The sequence below is a fragment of the Aulonocara sp. 'chitande type north' Nkhata Bay genome, linkage group LG10 (assembly GCF_057382095.1).
Source record: "Aulonocara sp. 'chitande type north' Nkhata Bay isolate Kocher_YH1m ecotype deep benthic linkage group LG10, A_spYH_male_GT1.1, whole genome shotgun sequence".
NCBI classification, from domain to species: domain Eukaryota; kingdom Metazoa; phylum Chordata; class Actinopteri; order Cichliformes; family Cichlidae; genus Aulonocara; species Aulonocara sp. 'chitande type north' Nkhata Bay.
The window spans coordinates 15,408,766-15,432,443 of record NC_141353.1 but is presented as its reverse complement, the minus strand read 5'-3'; the positions used below and the strand labels follow the sequence as shown (position 1 = coordinate 15,432,443).

The window sequence follows — 23,678 nt, the reverse complement described above, 5'->3', positions numbered from 1 at the left end:
TGCAGGGGGACTGGAGCCTATTACAGCTACCAAGGGGCGAGAGGCAGGGTGCACAGAGGACAGGTCACCAGCATGGAGAGCATACTCCACTCATTTGTCCAATATGGTAACTTTTTATTCTAAAGAAAACAAAACACTAACACTGAGGCTTCAACAAACCAAAGAAGACTTCACAGTGGCTACGTCCATGTTGGTTATGATTCAGTCTTATTTGACTCATTCTATGTTTTAATTCCACTGATCATTGGAAATTCTGTGAAGCACCTTGTATCTTTGGATTAGAAAGGTGCTATAGAAATAAATGGTATTAATAATTCATTTATTTATTTATTCCTATTATTGTGTTTTAATAAGCCATAATTTCCTCTGGCCCACATCTGTGTAATATGGGATTAATATGTAAGATTTACTGTGATTAATTTCACACAATATTTTGAATTTCTCCTCATATTCCTTTAAGTTATTCACTATGAATCTTAGAAGATTACAAGAAAAAATTAGTATGCGGACTTGCTAATAGGGCCCTTTTCCCCCCAGTTCTAGGCAACAATGCAAAATCTCTTAGAGCTTCAAAGCATCACCGACCTCCTGCAAAATTTTGGCACACTGTGAAAAGTCTAACAATTTTATTTTAATATTCCTCTCCTGGCATTGATTAAACCCCTAAAAACTCCTTTCTATTCATGAGAATTATTTATTAGAGAGTTATTCCCTGAATAATAAACCCTTTGTTCTTGCTGGTTTGGATGTAACTTCAGTTATGCTTGTTCAAACCATTAAGCCCTATTAAAGAAGGCAGAGAGCACGATATTGATCCACCAAGCCGATCCATCAGAATGATGACGTATATAACGTGTCACCATTTATAACTTTACAAACATTACAGTGATAAATTCAATGAGCCCTTAGTTTGTCTAGGATATTAAACACAAGGTGCATATGCATCACTTACTTGGAGGGGCTGACAGTTCAAGACAGTTAACGCTGCAGTTTTTAAATAATGATTTCATTTCTTAAGGGAAGAAAATAATTGCCCCTTAACCAAATAACTGGTTGTGCTGGCCTTGGCAAAAATAAAGAACTGCAATCAAACATTTACAATTTCCCCACGGGGCTCAATAAAGTACAATAATGTACAATAATGTACACAATAACTGGCAATGAGTCTTTCACATCACTGTGGAAGAATGCAGACTTGTTTTAATTCAGGCACACTGGAGGGTTTTTGAGCATGAAGGGCCTTTTTAAGGTCATGCCAAAACATTTCAATCTGATTATGATCTGGACATTAACTAGGCCGCTGCAAAACCTTTATTTGTTTGGGTTTTTTCTTTTATTTGTGGTTTTTAGCCATTCAGAGGTGGAATTGCTGGTGTGTTTTGGATCATTGTCGGGCTTCATAGCCTGATTGTGCTTAAGCTTCAGGGTCTGATCTGATGGATAAAAAGCAGAATTCATGGTTCCATCGATTACAGCAAGTCTTCAAGGTTGTAAAACAGCAAAGCAGCCCTAGATCATCACACTACCACCACCGTGCTTGACTGTTGGTGTTCTTTTTATGAATTCAGATGTAATGGGACTCAAAGCTTCCAAAAAGGTTTGCTTTTGTCTTGTCCATCCACAGAATATCATCAGTCTTGCGGCTCATCAAGATGATTTTTGGCAAATACATTTGTATAATAATTTTAGGAAAGAAGTTACTGGAGTGGAGGATTTTACTATTAAGTGGACATATAGTGCAACAAATTAATTGTTGTCATTTTGGTTTATTGTTGTTGTTATTATTAATTGTTATTAGGAGAAAGGATTCAGTCTCAAATTTGAGTTTTGGTAGATACACCTTTGGTATCAATTTCGAACTCCATGGCTCCTCATTCTCGGCCACACCGCCTGCCAGCCCACCCAGCTGCCCGATGACCTGGTGGAGTGACAACAATACCCATCAGCCTTATACAGCTGAAGGGCAAAAAGTAGAGGGTAACTCAATGTTAATTTGGGATCACTTAAATGAGATGACAGGATGATATTGTCAACAAAAAATATTAAATTCAGATAAATGGAAATTTTATGTATATTTCAGTGAAAGTGTCAGAATCTTTTGACCACTATTTTATACATTTAGTAGCCACCATTGCTCTGGGATTTTAAGAAATTGACATCAGTATGGGAGCTAACCTTTATTTTTAAGCATGTTTCAGAATTAGAGGTTCAAAATTATGAAATTATTGCGACCTTCACAAGCAAGGGATGTTTTTGGTAAGGACACAATATAATGATGACAAATTTGAGAAACACATTCACAAATCCAATTGTAAAAACTGTCAGTTTGTTGTGGGATTGGTCCAAAGTATCTGGAAAGAGCTGTTCCTACACCCATACATAAAAAGCTGTGATCGTTATGGTGGCTGTAGCTCAGGAGGCAGAGCAGGTCATCTACTAATCAGAAGGTTGGCTCTCACTGTGGTTTATTTGAGTCCCAAAGCCTTAGAAATGACCTTGTAGCTCTTTCCAGACTGACAGATGTCAGTAACTTTGTTTCTCAGCTGTTTCTTTCTTTTGTGGCATGTGTTTTTTTGTTTGTTTGTTTTAACTCTTTTAGCCTACCTTACTTTGTCAGATAGGTTCTCTTTAAGTGATTTCTTGATTCAGCCGATCTGGCATTAATCAGGCATGTGTGTGGCTAGTTAAACTGAACTCTGGTTTCCACAAAAAATGTGGTTAATCACGGTTAATTAACAAGGAGGGGCATTTTTGTTTTTTACACAGGGCCAGGCAGGTTTGCATCGCTTTTTTTCTCTTATTTACCTGAATGATCTTTGTCTACTATTACATTTTTTAATGCTCAGAGATACGTGTAAAGTATGATAAATATGCAAAAAAAAAACAAAAACCTAAGACTATGGAAGAAGGCAAACATGTTTTCAGGGCACTAACATCTCAATTCCTTGAAACCAACCTTCAGTGGTTTTTCAGAGTTTATGTCTTAATGTGTCTGAGTTGTATTTGGTGGCACAAATATACAAACTATATGGGTAGTTTGAATGTTGTGGCTGATCAGAAAATATGAGTTTAAGGTTTAGTTTGAGCTTCTGCTTTTGATTTCCACGCCTCTGATAACATTTAATTTCCAGCTGGAACACAGTTTATCCGGCCTTCCGGAGCTCGATTTATTGGAAGCCTCCAGGCGATGAAGGTCTTAGGACTGCACTGCTGTAGCTGGCGTGCAGACCACTGATGAATCAGCAAATCATTCTCAAAAACAGTTAGACACCCTGCCTCAAGTAGAAATCCTGATTCCTACTGTGACTGAAATGCATCATTTCATACATAACAGCAGGACACAAATCAGAGAAAACTTTAAGGTATTTATACCCATGAGGGGTGGTACAGAGTGCATTCAACTACATCCGCCACTGTAAAATACACAAAAGGTATGTGGAGCAGTAAAATATCAGGATATTACAACAAACTGTGCAGCTGCATACAAAAAGAAGCTACAATAGGTCTTTAGCTAACAACAGAAAAGGCACAATTGTAAAAAGCTGTGCATTTACTCCCATGTAATGCCTGAAACTACTTCAAGAAAAATAAGAAAAACATTCAAGCAGTCACATGTATATACACAGAAATCATATAGGAAACAATACCCTTTAAATAAGGTGACAAAAACTTGCTGTATTTACAATAAATACTTTGATGACCACACAAACAAACAAAATGTGGCTTCTATCCCAACTTATATTAAAATACAAGTTCCTTTCATGTACTTAAGCAAAGCCTTTCCCTTCTTCCACAAATACTGATCCCACTGAGTGAATGCCAAAACAGTCTTTGAAGCCTTCGTCCCAAAATTACAACTGAATGAAGCTGCTAAGAAATCTACATTTCTTATTCACATGTTCACATTTTGTTTATAATTACAGCACCTAGCTAAATTCATGATAGTTTTTGAATTATTACAAGTACACATCATAAGCAAGTCAGCTGTCGAGCGCACTGCTACAGACTGTGCAACCTAACAGTTTAAAACTAAAAATATGTGATGATTAAACATGATGGTCAATGATGGATTAAAAACAGTATAGATAATATATTTGACTTGCACATCCAAGTAGTTATTCTGAATAATGATACATATAGCGACAATTAGGGTGAACACAGGCCTTCGGTTTGCTTAGGATTTAGGAAAGTCACAATCTCCCGAATGCCATCTTCACAAATCGTGGTCTGAGGAGCTTTACTCAGATTTTCTCCTTCCTCTTTAAATTTTCTCCATGTCTCTGAAAAATAAATGAGAACTGATGTAAACCTGATACACACACACACAAAATCACAGTAAGATAAGTCTAAAATAATGATTTCAAAATCTGCCACATAAATCAGTCGCTTCAAAAAACAAACCTTCATCGAGTGTTGTGAGCAACGTGCAGTTCTCTGGATGATCCAAAATGTCTTTCCTTTGAATGTCGCCAATTTCCATTAATTGCAAAACGCCTGTAAGAATAAAGGACTCAGAGGAGAATCACACAGAGGTGCAGCCGTGCTGTATGTTTGTCTTGCTTTTCACATTTTGGAAACTATAACCCCAATTTCAGAAGAGTTGAGGGGAACAAAAATAAATAAAAACGGAATTAAATGATGTATTTTTCATAGAACGATAGAAAAAACATTAAACGTTTAAACATGTGACTATTTTACAAAAGTAAGCTTATTTTTAAATTCGATGGTAGCAACACGTCTCAAAAAACTTGGAACAGGAGCAACAATAGGTGGGAAAAGTAAGTTGTACTAAAAGGAAACAGCTGGAGGAACGTTTTGCAGCTAATTAGATTCATTGGCAACAGGTTAGTAACGTGCCTGGGTAAAAAGAGCATCTAGCCAAGGCAGAGTTTCTAAGACGTAGTCATCTCTTTTCATTCCCTGTGTGTTTATACAACACTCTGCATTTAATCATTAATAGTTATGAAACTCTGTTTCTCTCTCCCTCCCCTCACTTCCAACCAATCACAAGAGATGGATGTCCCTTCCTGTTTCCTGCTCAGTGGGAGTTTTTCCTTGCCACTGTCTCCAAGCACTTGCCATAGGGGGACGTGTAGGAGTGTCTTTCTAATATTGCAGCATTTTTACCTTGGTGCTACATAAAAACAACTAATTGAACTGAAGGTAGTCACTAATCTGCAAAAACTGCAAATAGTGGAGCAAGTTCAGAATCATTTTTCTTGGTATAAAATTAAAAGATTCCATCATCTTAGTACATAATATCACCAAAAGATTCTGAGAATGTGAAGAAATTTCCGTGCTCAAAGGAAAAGGCCAAAAATCAGTACTGGAAGCCTATGATCTTCGGTATTGCATTAATCACTTCGTGAGCTCAGTTCACTGTGCCATCAACAAATGCAAGTCAAAGCTCTGTCATGCAAAGAGGAAACCACATGTGAACATGATCGAGACACATCGCTGTCTTCTCTGGGCTAAAACTCTCGAGGCAAAGTGGACAACTGTCCTGAGGTCAGATGAATCAAAATCAGAAATTTGTCTTGGAAAACATGGATGCCGCATCCTTAGAACTACACAGGAGGAGCTCGGTTTGTTGTCCAAAAGTTCAAAAGCCTGCATCTCTGAAGTATAGAGGTATAGAGGTGCATTAGTGGCTATGAGTTTGGCAGCTTGAAAGGCACCATCAGGCTTGCATCTCGGCAAAACAATGCTAAACCGCATACTCCACTGCAGTCCAGACCTTTCACCAACTGAAAACATTTGGCGTGTCACGAAATTAAAAATACAACAAAGAAGACTGTTTTAGCAATAATTTTATATTGGACAATAATGGGACAAGATTCCTCTCTTAAAAGTCCACACATTTATTGGCTGTCGTTAAAAGAAGAGAGGTGGTACACACTGGCAAACATTACCCTGTCCCAACTTTTTTTGAGGCATGTTGCGACCATCAAGAATATATTTTGATCTTAAAACTGTACATTTTCTCAGTTTTCACTTTTAGATGTTTTCTGTGATCTATTGTGAATAAAATATGGGTTTATGAGACAAATCACAGCATGATGTTTTTGTTTGCATTTTACACAGCATTCCCACTTTGTTCTAATTGGCTTTCTATTCTTTTTTGCTCTGTTGTCAAGTGTTAGGTGAGAAGAACGACAGTCGTGACACACACTATATCTTTAATATAAAGGTACGACTAAGCTGTATATCAAAGATGGATGTAACCACCATAAAGCTACTTTAGGGTTTGTGAACTACCAATTTAAAGCCTCAAGTTCAGGATTTCTTCTATTGCTGTCTTGTTTTTAAACCAAAGCTGAAGGCACTCCATCCTCACGTGGTAGCTTGAACCACAAGGTAGACCCTCTTTTTCATGTGTTTTTGGTACAAATCAGAGAAGTTGTTATTAATAATTTAGATTTAAGGCACTTCTGCTGGAGGTTCAGGTCTGAGAGCTGGAGCAGTGGTGCAGCTTTTATGTACAGTCTATTGGAGGGAGTTAAGTTACACTCTCATAAAGACTGGAAATATGAAGAAAATAGCTTGGCTCAGGTAAGAGAATCTGCTGACCAGCACCTCTAAAATGAATGAAAGCCACTCTGTATGCTAAGTGAGTGATGATACTGAACAGTCAGGAAACCTGTACATGCTCACAATCTTCTCATCTAATACTCGGCAAGAAAAAATGAGCACGTTTGAAAAAAATGTTAACTTTTCCTATAATATAGCTCAGAGGAGCGGGTGCAGTACCTTCTATAGTGTTCCATACTTGTACTTCAACTTCAGCAGTACTTTGTCTTTCAACAGCAATGATCCTAACTGCGTTGGGTGAGTCAACATTCAGAGCTGATTCAACTTTATACACCAAGAGGTTATTTTTATGTCCGAGATAGCACTGGGTCTGGTTACTTTCAGCTTTAGTCTCTGGGGAAAACAATTAGGAGAGCGGTTGAATGGATGATGTTTACAGTCCATCAACATCAGATCTGTATAAACAGCCAAAGTATTGTTTGACTACCTGGACAAGTCTTGCAGCACTTTCCCGCTGATTTCATAGGATGTTGGCAAGGGTACTGGGTAGGACATGTGATGCGTTTGCAGTCCGATATCCCGTCAGTACAAGTGCACAGGATGCATTCCAGGACTTTACCCAAAACTGGGTGCCACATGTCTCCATGAGAGTATGTCTTGCCATTGTATAAACACGCTGAGAGAAATGGAAAACATTTGAGTGTTGTGCTACATATGGAAACGATTGTAAAGTTGTGAGAAGCATGTACATAAAATAAAATGCCTACAAATGATCTTTCTGTTTTGACAAAGTCTCACCTCTTTGGTGTTTCCTCTGCAACAAAATCTTCACGGTGGTCTCTGAAGCCCCTTTAAGGTTGAGTTTACTGAGACTCGGGCCTCTAGGAGAGGTCCTGGGTGCAGTGGCGCGGTTGGACCGCACCCTGCTCTGTTCTCCAGAGCACTGATCAACCGAATGCCTCTATGTAAAACAGAAGACAATGCAGTTATCCTTCATGTATTTAGCTACTGGAGTTACTTGCTTTGCCCCCAAAGTGAAAACTGAAGGAACATCAGAATATGCCCCAAATCATTAAAGTTAATAACATTGCTAAAGACATCTGAGTCACTGCTTTTAGCTCATTTTTTCCCCTTTAAATAGGATGACAGTGCAGCTCAGTGCTGTGCAGTGATTGGGCCAAATGAACCACAGATTGTGCCTTTGTCACTAACAATCACAGCAAATGGGTGATTCACAAAGAATCTGAACAATATGATGCCAAGTTGGGCGGATAACTGCATAAGGGGGAAAAAATCAGCCTGCTTGCTCCGACTTTTGTCGTGATCACGGTGACACGGACGAGGACAGCTTACCAGATCCTGTTAGATTTCAAGCCCTATAATTAAACTGCAGCTACTAAACTGGTGAGACCACTTTGCAGTCTTAAACTAAATTTAAATATAATTTTCAAATGCAGGCAAATTTCCCACGAAAGCAATCAGCAAAATACATACAACTCCTCTGTTTAGCTGATGGTTTCCATCCTCAGTTGATGAGGACCCACTGACGCCATGATCTAAGAGAAAAAAAGGGGAATGTAGATCAATATAAAAAAAAACACTCTTATTAACCAGCTACATTGCTCAGCCCCTAACCTATATGTGAAAATCCTAAAATAGTGCTCCTTACTGCTTCGTGAATTCCATCTTGGAAACTGAATAAAGGCATTTTGTCAGCTTAGAGAAGATTGACTACCTTTACACAGCAAACAGCAGGTATCTGGAACAGACGCCGGGGAGGAACAGGTGATAGGTTGGCAGGTTTTCAGAGCACAGAAGATGTTTCCATCCTGTGATAAGAAAAAAATCCAATATTAAGAAAAAAATGACATTCGAGAACTATCTATTGTAAAAAGTGGAATGAATTAGATAATATTATAATAATAACCATGCTGTGATAGCAAAATGTATTTTAACAGCACATCATATCGCTACCAAAAAAACAAATTGCCCTTTGTTCAGATACAGCACGGCAAAGAAATGTGACGAAAGCTTTTTTCACTGTTTTTAAACCTGTACCTGTAAGTTATTCACTGGTTAAATAATTGCTGTTTATTCTGTTTTTGTACAACATTTTAAGCAAAAAGCACTTAAAAGCTTAAACATTAGCTTGTCATGCTGCTCTATATTGTAAAGTACACTTTGTATTATGTGCATGTCACAGCCAAAGCAAGACAGCAATGCATTTCACTTACAACTGCATAACACTGGCAGCTACTTCTTCTCATACATGCAATAACACTATACTTAAAAAAAACACACCCCACACATGTATATAATGATTTTTCTTTACATATCTAACATTTCAATATGAATTACATTGCAAAGGTTCTGAATATTCTCCTATTTCTTTTGCATTTTACATCCTTTTTACAATCAAACTCTCTCTGAAAAATGAAAACTCTTTATTCAGAAACTAAGAAATGAAAGTATCAAATTAGACTGAACTCACAGAGCATGTGCACATAACACACTGATTGCTTTGCTTGGATGGGAAGAGGTTGTGTTTGGTGAATGTCTCCCCGGGCTGATAAATGCTCCCATTATACCTGCAGGATTTCACCGAAGCCCTCAGCCCTGCAGGAATCCTCGGCTCGTCTGGGAGAGGGGGGAGAACACACCAAGCAGGACGGGATGCTTTAAAAACCACAACAGAAGTAGTTTTTCTCAAAAGCTTAAGCTGACAGTGTGTGACGAGTCAGTCTACCTGTGCATCTCGGACAGCATTGCTGAGGCTCAGCTACAGGGTTTTCACATGGCAGGACAGGGCACTTGATTGTGTTACATTTCACATGGCCTGTCTAAAAGAGAGCAAATCCCAGAATTTATAGGCTGCTATTTAAGCAACTTTGGCTTCTTTTGGTGTAATATCCCTTTAATGTATCAACTTTACCTCTGTGCAGACGCAGCGTATGCAGAACATGTACCCAAAAGGCTCTAGATAAGGATGCCAGCTGTCTCCTGGGATATATGTCTTGTCTTTGAAAGTACACACCAAACCGGACCCTGAGAGTTAAACAAAAAAAGATGAGCTACTGAGAAACGCATATGGCGCAGATAAACGGATCGGCAGAAAATAAAGACATTCACACTACTTCAGTACTGCATAAAACATTTTCCAAAGCAACTGTCACCTTTGAGTTGTGTAAACTGGGTTAAAACGTGGAAAACGTATCAGATGCCAAACAGCGGACTGTTCCCTAAGACTATTTAGAGAAACAGAAGTCATGATTTAACTTCTGCTGACTTCTGTGACAGCAAAAGAGAAAGAAAACTGTGCAGCAAACACGTTAATCCTAATATACGAGTCGCGGAATCCGAGCAAACTTTTCTCATTTGAGTCGCATTTTCATGCTTTTCTCCCCCTCCTTAACATTTAAAGCCCCCCTCAAAGACACGTTTGATCAGGAAAGAATAAGCATCAACAGTCTGCTCTTACCTTTCCGGGGTTTTAGCTCTGCAGCTGCAAACCAAATAATGAAAATGAACAAAAACATGGACTTCATTTCTTTTCTTGCTTCTTTTTTTTTTTTTTTTTTTTTTTTTTTTTTACATGTGCCCGACTGACTCTTCAATGCGCAATAAATATGTGTTTCTGCGGGACAGAAACTGCAGGACAGTGTGAAACAGGAATTTAAAAAAAAAATCCTACTTTTTTTTTGTTGGATAATCTATGGCGCCTTCTTCAGGAGACAAACAGGGATGGCATTAGAGTGGACGTATCACAAGTGAAACAGCTTAAACAGCGACCGCGTTACAGAAGTGGAAGAATGTCACTGTTTCAAGAAAAAGTGTCAGTTCCTCTCTTTAGAAAGTACCAAAATTACGGCAATAAAAGCACTTAAATAATTTAACCTTGCACTCATGTATTTGTATCAGCGTTAATAGGAATTCCCTAAAAGCGTTTCTTTAGCTGTTTGAGACAGGCGCCGTTTAAAATGTGGATTAAACTGTTTTAATCTTTAACAGTGTGCTGGAGTTGTAGCAAAGAGGTTATGAACCAGGATTTATGCTTTGATTATTCATAAAGTGATAAAACAAAGATGTTTGTATTTTTTTATTAAACGAATCAGTAAAAGTGACCCTCTGTGCAAATGATCTTTCCAAAAGCTGCTTGGGAGTCACGTGTTAAAGCTACTGCTGTTCACTGGATATTTACTTCTTCCAGACCATTCTGTGTAATCGTCAGAGATGGCTGGGCAAAACTTCCAAGCAGATCAACAGTTCAAAGTCACTTAAATTACTTTTCCTACTCATTCTAATGCGACAGGTCCATCTTGTCCACATTTTTAAAATCACTGGGCAGCTGTCATGTGATTGGCTAATTAGATGTTTATATTATCAAAAGGCTGAACAAGTGGAGTGGCCATTAAGTTTACATACAAAAACTATATTTCCTGGCAAAATCTACATACTTCTGAAAGATTTATCAGAAGAACCCACTGGTAACAGCAAAATATCTGCACAACTCTTTTTTTGTTTTAGCATTTAGTTATATGAAAGAAAAACAGTAAATCAAAGCATCGCTTTACATGTCAGTTTTGCAACAGAAGACATAGTAAACGCCAAAACCTCATACCAACCGTGGAAGGAGTATTGTAGTTCGTGGCTGCAATGATCAAGGAAACAATAAATTCACAACTGTAAAAAATGGCCTGTATTTATATAGCGCTTTACTAGTCCCTAAGGACCCCAAAGCGCTTTACACATTCAGTCATCCACTCATTCACACACTGGTGATGGCAGCTACATTGTAGCCACAGCAGCCCTGGGGTGCACTGACAGAGACGAGGCTGCCGGACACTGGCGCCACTGGGTCCTCTGACCACCACCAGTAGGCAACGGGTGAAGTGTCTTGCCCAAGGACACAACGACCGAGACTGTCAGAGTTGGGGCTTGAACCGGCAACCTTCCGATTACAAGATGAACTGCAGAGAAAGACATTACCGGAGGATGTCAGAGCAGCAGCCCCTGACCTCAAGCCAAGGCAGCGTGTGTGATATAAAACAAGACATCAATAGAGAAAATGTAAAAAAGGAATTTAGTGCAAGTAGATACACTGTAACTGCCATTATGATTGGACAGTGATGTATCACAGTTGCTGATTTGATTATAAGATGTTTATGCATGTAGCTGTATTGAGTGAGAGCTTTTCGCCCTGCTGAGAGAATAGAGACGGGATCAAACATACAAAGAACTAATACTTTTCTCCATTTATTAATACATTGGGGATAAAACGATACAACCATGTTAAAAGAGACACTAAGATGCTGGGAACACCTGCATGAATTCTTGTTTGTAACAAACAAAAGACATGAAATTTAAAAAAAAAACCCAAAAAAAAAAAAAACCCCAAACAAACCAGAAAACAAAACTGAGAGCACAACATCCTAAGAAGAAGTCTGGTACTCCGACTCCTATTATGATGCCTTTTGTAAGCAATCACATGGCTTTTTAATAAAACATTTACACTGGAGTTAAAGAATACACAGTCAGTGCAGGTTTACAGAAAGATTTCTAAAAGAGGGTTTCCTCATGTGACAGACAAAAATGGTATGCTTCCATCTTTACAATGTGACATAGGTTTAGACTGAAAAGAAAAATTCAACAAACCAAACCCTTGTTAAAATATGAGATTACGGCTTTAAAAAAAAAAAACTGTACTGGACATTTTGGACACTGTCAGTGCAGAGTTCAATTTTAACTACCTAACAGCTGGATTTTTAAAGTTCATCCTGCGCAGCCGTGCTTAAATCTGCTAAAAATATTCTGCCGTTATGGTTTTATGCATCTGAACACTCATATAACATGTTTATACTATACAGTTCACATGTGAGTGTGAGGCAAATGTTAAATGTGTTTAACAACCCAGTTCTCAGACACCAGCACACCTGAAGATCCTCCACTGAGCAAGTTTTTATAATTTTAGCACAGTCTTGGTCACAAAGCATGAGAAAACACTTGCTTGTTGATACATAAATTAAACGTTTGTACATCTGAAGTACAGGATATTGCATTATAGGATGAATGAGACACACATAAACGCACTTACGTGCTCGCACACGCAAACAGCAGACAGACAGACGGCACACGTGCCGGAGACTCAAGAGCTGCTGCCGTGCGCCCCCGTGTCGTCCTCGCGCTTCTGCCGTTTCTTTGCTCTGATTGCATTCATGGCTTCTTCTATGGAGCGAGTGTCCCTCTTGTTGGCCACCGGCACTGGGACAGAAAACAACCAACACAATGACCAAAGAGAATGACACAAAGCAAAGTGTTTCATTTCTGTAAGCCGGCCTCTACACTCACCACAGCCATAAGCCCTGTTGGCCTCAAGTGTATGTGCAGCATCTTTTGCAGCTGAAGTGCCAATCAGGTGACTGTACTTGTCTCTGTAGTTAGAGTTGGGGCATATTTGTGACTTTTCTGTCTGACTGGATGCTGCTTCTTCCAGTGCAGCCTGTTCCTAGAAGTGACAAGAAAGGGCAACATGGTGAGAAATTCAAGGTAATCATCATCAAGCACCAAAGTGAAATGTGATCAAGAAGTTAATTTTTTTTTTAATTCAACTTAATTTCTTTACCTCAGAGCCATAAAGTGCCTCCACTCTTCCACTTTAACACAGAAGTAGCATAAGTAGCAACTACCATTATCACTGTTTCAAACTTTGCATATGTATGGAAGTGTTTTTTGGAAACTTCTTAGAAGGTACATTTGTTTAGTTTCTAAATATTTAAATATAGGAATTATAACATTAGACAAGAAGAAAAAAAAAATAAAAATTATATATATATATATATATATATATATATATATATAAATAAAAACAGAGGAACACCAGTCTTACTTTTAGTCTGCGCCGCTGTTCGGCCAGTTTGGGGTCCCACTCTTCTCCCTTGCGATAGGCTTCCAGCTCCTCATCTGATGGAGCAAACTCCTGCCACAACAACATTTTCCCATCAGTCATATAAAACTAAAAAGATTGTTTTCAGATCCAACACTGGATTTCAAAGCACTCGTACCTTCTTGAAAAGCATGACGTAACGGCTCTCTTCATCCTCCCCAAAAGAAAAAGACGTCAAACCAGCCACCTCTGCAACATCATGTCTGAGAGACAGGAAGAGATGAAATCTTAATAGTATCGACAAGTGGGGGAGAAATGTGTTTCAAGGCAGATAAATGCTTGTTTTACTTTTTAGTAATGAAAGAAAAATAGTATGTACAATATACTCCTTTCAATCTTCCCCATGGGATTGTATTTTCTTTTCTGTTGTGAACTGTCTTGGATGAAATCTGACACCTCTTTCTCCATCTGAATAAAAGATGCATGTGATAAATAGCAGGATTAATTTAGGGCGGTCAGAAAAGCTCTGCATCACAAATTCATTTTGTCTTAGATAAGACACTTAAAGGTCTCACCTTTTTCCTGAACTCTGCTTTCTTTCTTTTCTCCTCTTCTTCCATCTTCTTGAGCCTTGCTGCTTGCTCTTCAAAGAACAACAACTGATTTTTAATGTGTTTACTCAGGCATTTTAGTACTGAAAACTTTCAGAGTGCCCCGCTGTTAAACACAGAACATCTAGTCCTACTGCAAAAACTGGTCGTTTTCCCTAATGACCCAAGGATAGTAAAACAACGGGCTTCCTGTAATCCCAAAATCACCAGGCATCAGATCCTATTATCTGTTGCATGTCTGTGATGTTTTATACAGATGCACACTCTCTAAAGTTAATTAAAGAGATTTGGTTGTGCCCATGTCCTCACTACAACTGAAAAGACATTTCTTTGTTGTTTATTTGTACCAACACTCCACTCAGTGTTGCCAGTGTTTTGAGCAGGACTCTTGAAAGCATTAAAAGTGCATCTACACAAACAAATATCCCATTTTTACTGGAGCCATATGAAACTTAAGAGTTACTGCAGTTCTTAGTACATGTGCTTTTGTTATAGCTGCTGACTGTAACTGTAAGCTTTAAGCAGCCTACACAGTATTTATCAATTAAAGGGAACCAAGGTAGGAAGCACATTCCCAGACCTAATAGTTAAGATTTTGATAAGATGTTGGGAGACAGAAAGGGTTAATGACCGGTTAATGACCGTGAATTCGAATAACTTGGGTTTTCAGGAAACTGCATTTGAAAGCCGAGCATTGTGAAAGCTCAGAGGTAACTTAATCAGATGGCAAAGACGGACTGTTCTCGGCAGGTTTGCGTTTCAGCAGCTGCCCGTAGCTCAGACTTGTCTGCGACTAGGGTTGCCAACCGTCCCTTAAAATACGGAATTGTCCCGTATTTAGAAACAAAAGTACACGTCCCGTATTGAGCTAATAAGGGACGCACTTTGTCCCGTAATACAGTGAGACTCAAAAGTAGTCTATAACTTTTAATGGAATTAACACTTTGTTTGAAAACATAATTCCCAGCCCCTCTCCTGCTTTGTGACCAATGAGCTGACAGCACACTTATCGCACACTGTTTGCCCAGCTTTATGCTGGGCAAACAGTGTGCGATTTTTTTTTTTCAGTCACGTTATTCAGCTCCTGCTCAAACTGCACGATTGACTCGCAGGGGTTAGAAGTTGGTAGGTCACGATGCAGGGTCTCACACTATACCGCCCGATGCTCTGATGCGACCTGAGTGCTCACACTGTGCCTCCATAAAATGAAGGTTATAGCAGAAAATCTGTCGCTCTCTGTCTTTCACTCACACAGACACACCACCACCATCAACTTTGCTAAATTGCTAATGAAAAACATTGATCAGGCAGCTGTGATTGAGCAGCAGTGTAGATCCAACTATTTTCACGGTTGTTGTGGTCGTGATAATTTTGTGATGCCACATCGAAAAGGCTCGGATGAGCTTTCCAAAGTTCTACAAGTTGTGCCTCCATCGCTTGTGTCCAGATCACACGCTGCACAGCCGTGCTGCTCCGTCTTTTTCACCGACGTTTACGTGTTTGCGCATGTGCAGTGTGAGCGGCTCACGAGCGATTGATGATCGGGAGCTGCTCGTTACCCCACGTATACTACACGACGCACGACGAAGGGCAAAAAACGGTCCGATCACCAAAACGGTCGCACGACTCAAAAATCGGCTCAAAATGGGCCTAAAACCGCACAGTGTGAGCCCAGCATTAGAGCAGCAATGTTTGTTCCCCTCAGAGAAAGGGAAGAATGGGAAAAGGAAAACACCTGGCTGGAAAAAGTTAATATGGGCATGTGCAGTCAATATCAGCGCTATGTGGCCAGAAGTGTGATAATATAACTTATTTTGTGTAATAAACAACTGCAAGGATAGATGATTACAACAAATAGATGACTAATACATAAAAGTAATACATAGATGAATAATGATGATGAGTTATGATGCGTAATCATGGGAACAGGCGGGTTTACAAACAGGAGCAGCTGATTAGCATTAGAAAAGCTGAAATAATACCTCAACTGAAGCCAATTGTACTAAATGCACTAAATGTGCACTGTTACAAGAATGTTTTTCTTTCTATTGTTTTCTATTATTTTAAGTTAAGCAGGACAGAGTTCTTTTAAAGAAAGATTTACTTATATTCTCAAAAGTTAAGCATGACAGGCTTCTGTTTAAGAAAGAGACCTGTTTTACTGTGTTAATGTTGTCATTTTGAGCTACAAAAAAATGGCTAAATGATCATTTGTTTCACATGTGTTCATATCACAAAGAATAGAATAGGATTTAAGTAGAACATATCTACTTAAATCAACTTCAAGTCAAATGGTTAAAAAAAAGAGCTAGAAAATTCACCACACTGGGAAGGGTGAAGACAACTGGGTCGCCTGGCCCTGGCCACGAGGTGTCCCTTATTTATTTTTCAGGAAGTTGGCAACCCTATCTGCGACAGTCTGCAGCATGTTGTGTTGAGGCGGTGCTAACTCTTCAACCAGGTCAGCCGCCGTTTACTGAAAGCTGAACTGACCAATGGCAGCTCAAGAAATGCCTGGTTCGCCTCTTCTTTCAATTTTCACATACGTTTAAATCCCGCGTCACGTTCATTTAAACGGATTCAGACTAGCTTGACGCTATTCGCTGTTTAGGCGATACAATATGTACCTCGTGCCTTTCGTCGGCTTTCCTGGTCGCCGACTGTAGGAGGTTTTTCCATCGAGTTTAGGATTGAACCGAGGAGGTCCGCCATCTTGAAATGATAGCGCAGACCTGTAAAGGCTGTTTTTAGCTGCAGCTGTACAGGCTGCGCAGGCGCGGATGAACTGAGCCGTCTTCGCCGGGGCAAAATATCCGCATTTCAATTACACAGCGCCACCTTCTACCAGAAGGTTGTACTGCACAACTGTAGTGGAATCGATTTAGACTTCTGTTTCTCTAAATCGCAATTACATTTACCAGACCAAAAACAGTAAGCGCGTTGAAATACATAAATTGCTCTGTGCTTCATCTTGTTGCAGACAATCGTAATGCTGCTGGGCTTCTCATGCTCATTCTTTTTTTTAAATTTTATTTTCAATTTGAAAAATTGTAGCCGAAGCCCATTTCTCATTTGATTGGCCCAGTTTCTAGGTTTATATGTGTATATAAATATTTGTTTTGTTTGTGTTGTTTGGGAGGGCCAAACATGCCAGCAAATAACTTTGCATGAGCAGTAGAGGGCATGCTGTCCAATTATATATATATATGTCTCTGTTATTGTTTTGTTAACAATCATTCCCTGCGTCACTGGACCAGCATGTTTTGTGCAGTTTGGAGTTTCCCAGCATCAGCAGTAACACATGAACTACTGCCATATTCAGAGGTGGGGAGAGCAGTACGTGCACAGAGGCTTGAACGTGCAGCAGGACAGACAGAACTGTTCTGCTTACCTTCTGTAATACAAATATATTAGATAGTCCTTTACCTTTAAATGCTACATTTTCTTTTGAAAGAGTCCACTCTCGTCTAAATTAACTGCTCTGCTCTGCCATAGGGGCATATCCTATAAGAACTAGTTTGTGTTTTGCATATTGACAGACAGTTACAGGGATGGTTCTTTTGAATAATAAACAAAAAGAAACTTCAAATTCTCAAGAGGCTGCAGCTGTTGATTATGCTGAGTGAACCGACAGTCCTGACCTTCAGCCCTCAGACTCTCATCACTCAGTGATGCTCTGCTATTGTGATTTGGACAGAGCACGCCGGACTCCTCCCCCGTGCTTCAACTGCTGTATAAATGCAGCACCAGCGCGTCAGCGGCAGTGTCTGAAAGCTCATTGGTACCCAAACATGAAGGGACTGAGCTTGGTTCTCCTCGTGCTTCTCCTGATGCTCGCAGCTGGGGAGGGTAAGGATTGAATGCATCCGCTTTGTCACAGTAAGAGACTGAAATGAAGCAAATCAAAGTGTCGCATATGCTCAAACTACACCGTAAGTGTACTGGGCCTGTTTGTGTTTGAACTGAGGAGAAGTAAGACATCATAAAACGATACAACTTTCTATGTCAGATACATTTTAGGTGCTGTAAATATCTGAAGGATTCGTTGCCACCATAGCTTATGGAAATGCCAGTAAGCCAACATTCATCAGGGATGCTGGAATGTCATTTTTAAATAATTATCTACAGGAACTGATCCAGAAACGCAGTACTGGACTTGTGGGTATAGAGGACTCTGCAGACGGTTCTGCTATGCTCAAGAATACATTGTTGGTCATCACGGCTGCCCCCGAAGATACAGGTAGGCGTGGAACGATTGTTATAGTGCTTTTGCTAAAGGTACAAACCCATAAGAAATTATCTCTAATTGCAAGTTTAACTGAAGTTTTACTCTTCTATTTTTCCAGGTGCTGTGCTATGAGATACTAGCAGCGCTCCACTTGCCTAATGCTGCCTGAAAGTTATCACATCATCAGTTCTGACATATTCAGTACAGGCAGCTGTGGTCATAGTAACGCTCCTGGATGAAACTATGACAACTTTACTGTCATTCGACCCCTCTTGGCCTCCCAGCATCCTGTGGGATCTGACAATGAGTGCTTTTGAAGTGGACTTTCTGTAGCTAGACAAAGCTCATTTGCAGCTCTTAGGTGTGTATCTGCCATGTACCTCGCATTCTTTACAACAGAACTGTTTGAGCTGTCACCTTTACCTCTCTGGTCTGCAGTGTTGACAATAAATGCATTAAAATAAATGTGCTGATGTTTGGTTTGTTGATGCCATTAAGTTGGGATGCTCCCAGTCAGTCTAAACATAATTTACATCTGAAAACCATTTAAAATATACAATTAATTTCCATATTCCACCAATTACGCCAACTTGGCTTGACCTTGGGAAAATAAAAGCATAGAAAGCAGTCTGGGTTGAGTCTGGCATGCTGTCACCCCAGCCCTGTACTGACAGGAGACAATAATGGTCAAGTGACTGACCCAAATAGCTGTGATGGATGGAATAGAGCTTTTGTGAATGAAGTGTTATGTCTCTTGTCTGTGTTTATGTTATCTCACCATTCTGTCTGTCTGGACAACATTGTCTAGAACAGACAGGCAATGTCAGGATCCACCAGTCACGACTGCAAAGCAAATTCATTGTCATGTTATCTGCCTCTCTCTGATCGTAAGGTCAGATGTTCTTGCTGATTGGCTCTGTGGTTTTCATTATCGATTTCATTTTACGAAAACGTTAAACTGTTATGTTTAAACACTCACCACTAATCCACTGCAAAAAGGCTGCCATCATATATTTTGCAACACTGATATTTAGCAACTAGCTGATTGAAACATTAACTTATCCATATGGTCATGATGTAGAGTCAAATGAGCCATGATCCGAAGGTGGTCAATAACTGCTTTGGGGTTGTAGGTGTTAAAGGCATGGATGATATTTGTAAACATGAGCCACTGTATTGTGCCCTGCATTGTCATCTGGGGTGAACTATTCAGACAGCACAGCGTGATCAAACTACAAAAGGGAACCCACCCCCCAGCCAGACCTGTTTATACGTCCGTCTGTCTTCATAAAGCTGACAACAACAGCTTAAAACAGAAAGTTGTGTTTCACAATGGACTGCTGGGAGTATTGAGGTACTTTTAAAAACCTGACACTTGTTTTTTTAAAAACAAAACAAAAAACTGACACTCAATCATGTGATAATGGGAGGAATGAGCAATGTAGTGAAGAAGTCAGAGAGCTGAAATCTGATTTTAACAATTCAAATTCCTGCAGTGTCTTTGAAGTTGAAATACATTTATTTTTAACAACATGAATATAACACTCACTGGCAACTTTGTTGGATAGGCCAGTTCAACTGCTTGTTAATTAGCCAATCACATGGAAGCAACTAATTGCATCTAGGTATGCAGACATGGTCAAGAGAACCTGAGCATCAGAATGAGGGAAGAAAGTGACTTTGAACACGGTATGGTTATTGGTGCCAGTCTTGGTTTGTTTTATTTAAGCATGCAGGTGCTGTTTCATTAATGATTAAAGTGAAATGAAGTTTAAACAATATGCAGTTAAGAAGAAACTCACAGAATTACTCAAAGAGTAGTCAGTGCGGGAATGCTGATCAGAGAGTGCGTGAACTAAATTGCAGCATTGCTAAATATGAAGAATGAGAACACAGGACTCAATGGAGTCCTATGAAAGACTAATTACATCACATAATTCAGTAGCTTGCAGAAGCACCTTTAGCAGCAATAAGCTGAAGTAATAACTTGTTTTCTGCTGACTTTATCAGACGCTGACATCATTGTGAAAGAATTTTTGAGCCACTCCTCTTTAGAGCAGCTTCAGTTCATTGAGGTTTGTTGGTATTTGTTAATGCAAAGCTCTCATTTCAGTTGGGTCGAGATCTGGACTTTTTTCAGCCGTTCTGTTGTAGTTTTGCTGCTATGCTTGGATGCATAGTCCTTGCAAAACAAGCCCACATCCTCACCTATCCACCACCGTGCTTGATAATTGCTATGAGGCTTCTGATATCCTATGTTTGGGTTTTTTGCCAAGCATTGCCTGGTGCGTTATGGCTAAACATCTGCACTTTGGTTTTTATCTTGTGGTTGGTTCAGATGCAATTTTGCAAACCTAAGCCTCTGATGTCATGTTTTTCTGGAGGGAATATGCTTTCCCCCAGCAACCCTTCCACACAAGCCATACTTGTTCAGTCTTTTTCTAATTGCCATGAACTTTAATATCCTGATGATACTGCTATTGTTGATCTCTTTTATAGGAACTCTAACATTAACTATTTCTTTCAGGTACATATGTTGGAAAAATGGTGTAAATCACGTCATTTGTTTATTAATAACAACAAAACAAAAGAGCTGGTCTTATTACACATGCACCGTAACAGGTCTTTCACTTTCTGGTCAGTCTGCAGAAGTCATTAATAGCTTGAAGTATTTGGGAACATATATTGATGACAAGTTTAACTCTGTGATTAATGTTGACTCAGTTTGCAAGAAAATAATCAAAGAATCACAGTTTCTTTATAGGATGTTAAGCGACTTTGGAGTTGGCCACAAAGTTTTAGACAGACTTTATGTCAGTTTGATTGAAAGCATCCTTAAAATCAATATTTCAGCCTGACTGTGGCAATTAAGAACAAACTGCTGGAAAACTTACTAGAGATGGCACGATACCACCGATACCGATACCATAAATTTGGATATCTGCCAATACCGATATGAATCCTGATATCCTGACTGATGTGAGTCAGCTGTGTAAAAGTATTTAAGCCCAGGGAAAGGTGAGCTCTGGGCCAGAGTGCCATTTGTGTGGTTGCAGCTAGTGAGCTGCTCTCTTTTTGACTTATTTTTTACTGTATTGACCAACGGTTGAGTCTTGTTTGTTTTCCTTAAATGGTGATAGCGGCTTGTCCGTCTCTTTTAGTTGAGCTACTTTAATAAAACTCTTTAATTTAACCCTTTTGCCTCCTTGACTCCTTTTTCTGACCCGGACACTTTTTGTTACTTCCCCCTCACCACCTAGACCCCTCAGGGGAACGTAACAGATATAGTGTTTTTTAATCAATAAAACTGTTTTTTTAATATCTTGCTGCATTTTGTATAAGTTCATACTCAAATTTTAAAACAACAACAACAACAACACTAAGGCTATTCTGTTATACCTGTATGCAAAAAATACACTGCACCCAAAATATTTCATAATTCAGCAATACTGATCAGTCTAATAAACTTAAGCCTACACCATCCTCCCTATTCTGGTATTTTAAAGAGTACTTAGCGTAAATATTAAGCAACCTAACTAATAGGGTTCCAACTCCCAGCAACAACAAAAAAAAAATAGGGAACCACCCCTCACGCTCCACCTCATGATGCTTAATCGACGTAATCAACCTTAATTTGATGCAGTGTGGAAAAAAAATGCACAGAAATCAATTATTTTCCAAGAAATATTAAATAGATTCAACATCTTTCTTCAACAGAATTGCAGACTACACAGATGGTACCTTTACCAAAGGAAAAAGTACTATAGCTTACTAGGGTATATTAGACTTAATAGTTACTATATACAGTAATGAACTTCTATTCATTTTACATAAAATTAAAACTTTGGGTGTAAGATTCAGATAATTATTTAATACTTATTATTTAATTATTTTAAATGAGAATAAGAAAGAAAAGTATGTCTTTTGCCCCCTTTTCCCTGTTAATGCCCTATCGGGCCCCCTGGCTAAACTTTGCTAGATCCGCCCCTGCACTGTTACCAGCCGTCAGTTGCGTGGAAAAGGATCCTGGTGTAGAAAGTAATATTAAATAAATTCTAACAACAGCTTATCAAGCTTAAACGTGCTGCTGTTGTTCAGCCGCTGGTTTCATCTTTCTGGTGCAAAGTGGGCCAAAAACAAACAAGAGAGACAGAGTCATGACAGAAAAGCCGATCAGCTGATCATTAATCAGTTTCATGATTGAAGTAGCAGCAGGAGAGGGAGGGAGAGAGAAGAGGCAGTGGCTCCATATATCGGTTGTTAAGCTTAACGGGAATGATTTACTAACATTCAGAGATGAGCTTACACACTTGCTTTACTTCTCTCTGGGATAACTTTGTCGGAGATGAAATGCCGGGTTGGTAGCGAGGCTCCAAATGCTCAAACAGACCACCGACAAGTCTGGCGAGCCACAGCCGCTCTATCACGTGATGCATACTGCTCCTACTGCTAAGGTTATGAGCCGAGTTACGCCATGTCACAAGTTTTGTGAAGTGATTTCATGATATTTAATGGATCGGATTACATTTTTTATTTCTCTCTGATATCCGATCCAGTAATTTAGGCCAGTATCGGACTGATACCGATATGTAATATCGGATTGGTCCATCTCTAAAACTTACTGGTCGACAACAAATTTAATTGGATAAGCTGTATCATCAGACTGTTTGGAGGAAAGCCTGGTCTATTGTTGCTGACCCTGAACACCCTCTTGATTCTGACTTTGAATTAATGCCCTCGGGACAACAGCAAGGATTCCTCTAACTAACAAAAAAAGTGGTCAAAGGTGTTTTTATTCTTGTTGTATCAACGTTTTATGTGTGGGTATGTATGAATGTGTGTTGATGTGAAGTGATTTGATTGATTTGTTTATGGCTTGGCAGACCAAAGGCAATTTTCAATGAATGTAAATAATAAAGTTATTCTATTCCTAGTTTAACATGTTAACTGAGGCCTGTAGAGTCCTAGATGTAGCTCTTGGATTTTATGCAGTTTTCTCTGAGGATTTACAGTCTAACTTTAGGATGAATTTGCTGGGATTTTCACAGCAAACAACAGCAGTGTGTTAACACACACACACACACCTAAAGATCAAGGCCAGTAAACCAATAACGTGTGTTATTATAGAGGTGCTCACACTTCCTGATGATCAATTAATCAAGTGCATCTGATTAGTAACTCCTGGGTATGAGTTTCACTCTTCTTCTTTTTCCCCCTTTTCAGTCTTATTGGAAACAGTAAAAGCTTTGACCGTTTGTGTTTATGACTGTTATTTACTTCTCCAGTTACTCAAATACCATGGTGAATATTAGTTGATTGTTTGGGAATGTATTTGATATCACAGCTATCATGACACTATTATTCTTGTGGTTATATAGCTCCAACATACTGGTAAATAACTTTTCTAGTGAATCTAATAACTTTGATC

At 39.2% G+C, this 23,678-nt stretch overlaps 3 protein-coding genes across 3 annotated transcripts; 1 reads left to right on the top strand and 2 right to left on the bottom strand.

Annotated features, from left to right (window-relative positions):
* Nucleotides 1-3,355: 3,355 nt before the first annotated feature.
* chrdl2 (chordin-like 2) lies at nucleotides 3,356-11,631 on the bottom strand. The gene is made up of 11 exons (XM_086308549.1): nucleotides 10,010-11,631; nucleotides 9,464-9,576; nucleotides 9,278-9,371; nucleotides 9,023-9,168; nucleotides 8,267-8,360; nucleotides 8,026-8,087; nucleotides 7,330-7,492; nucleotides 7,019-7,207; nucleotides 6,751-6,924; nucleotides 4,402-4,494; nucleotides 3,356-4,280 (listed from the first exon to the last, which is right to left on the bottom strand). The coding sequence occupies exons 1-11, from the start codon at nucleotides 10,074-10,076 to the stop codon at nucleotides 4,147-4,149; spliced, it is 1,329 nt and encodes a 442-aa protein (XP_086164675.1). The 5' UTR covers nucleotides 10,077-11,631; the 3' UTR covers nucleotides 3,356-4,146.
* Nucleotides 11,632-11,758: 127 nt separating this feature from the next.
* spag7 (sperm associated antigen 7) lies at nucleotides 11,759-16,804 on the bottom strand. Its single transcript, XM_086308550.1, has 7 exons — nucleotides 16,650-16,804; nucleotides 13,987-14,054; nucleotides 13,791-13,879; nucleotides 13,590-13,674; nucleotides 13,415-13,504; nucleotides 12,877-13,033; nucleotides 11,759-12,789 (listed from the first exon to the last, which is right to left on the bottom strand). The coding sequence occupies exons 1-7, from the start codon at nucleotides 16,732-16,734 to the stop codon at nucleotides 12,674-12,676; spliced, it is 690 nt and encodes a 229-aa protein (XP_086164676.1). The 5' UTR covers nucleotides 16,735-16,804; the 3' UTR covers nucleotides 11,759-12,673.
* Nucleotides 16,805-17,798: 994 nt separating this feature from the next.
* Nucleotides 17,799-18,700, top strand: defbl2 (defensin, beta-like 2). Its single transcript, XM_086307458.1, has 3 exons — nucleotides 17,799-17,871; nucleotides 18,151-18,262; nucleotides 18,369-18,700. The coding sequence occupies exons 1-3, from the start codon at nucleotides 17,814-17,816 to the stop codon at nucleotides 18,388-18,390; spliced, it is 192 nt and encodes a 63-aa protein (XP_086163584.1). The 5' UTR covers nucleotides 17,799-17,813; the 3' UTR covers nucleotides 18,391-18,700.
* The last annotated feature ends 4,978 nt before the right edge of the window (nucleotides 18,701-23,678 follow it).

What these genes read in the sequence shown, in the direction of transcription:
- chrdl2 (XM_086308549.1), bottom strand. Translation starts at nt 10,076, where the DNA reads ATGAAGTCCATGTTTTTGTTCATTTTCATTATTTGGTTTGCAGCTGCA. An exon ending in TACGCTGCGTCTGCACAGAG is followed by an intron (nt 9,372 to 9,463) that starts GTAAAGTTGATA and finishes GCTCTCTTTTAG; the next exon opens with ACAGGCCATGTGAAATGTAA. An exon ending in GTGTTATGTGCACATGCTCT is followed by an intron (nt 8,361 to 9,022) that starts GTGAGTTCAGTC and finishes TTCTTATCACAG; the next exon opens with GATGGAAACATCTTCTGTGC.
- spag7 (XM_086308550.1), bottom strand. Translation starts at nt 16,734, where the DNA reads ATGGCGGACCTCCTCGGTTCAATCCTAAACTCGATGGAAAAACCTCCT. An exon ending in AAGCCGACGAAAGGCACGAG is followed by an intron (nt 14,055 to 16,649) that starts GTACATATTGTA and finishes TGTTCTTTGAAG; the next exon opens with AGCAAGCAGCAAGGCTCAAG. An exon ending in AACAGCGGCGCAGACTAAAA is followed by an intron (nt 13,034 to 13,414) that starts GTAAGACTGGTG and finishes TGTCACTTCTAG; the next exon opens with GAACAGGCTGCACTGGAAGA.
- defbl2 (XM_086307458.1), top strand. Translation starts at nt 17,814, where the DNA reads ATGAAGGGACTGAGCTTGGTTCTCCTCGTGCTTCTCCTGATGCTCGCA. An exon ending in GATGCTCGCAGCTGGGGAGG is followed by an intron (nt 17,872 to 18,150) that starts GTAAGGATTGAA and finishes AATTATCTACAG; the next exon opens with GAACTGATCCAGAAACGCAG. An exon ending in GGCTGCCCCCGAAGATACAG is followed by an intron (nt 18,263 to 18,368) that starts GTAGGCGTGGAA and finishes CTATTTTTCCAG; the next exon opens with GTGCTGTGCTATGAGATACT.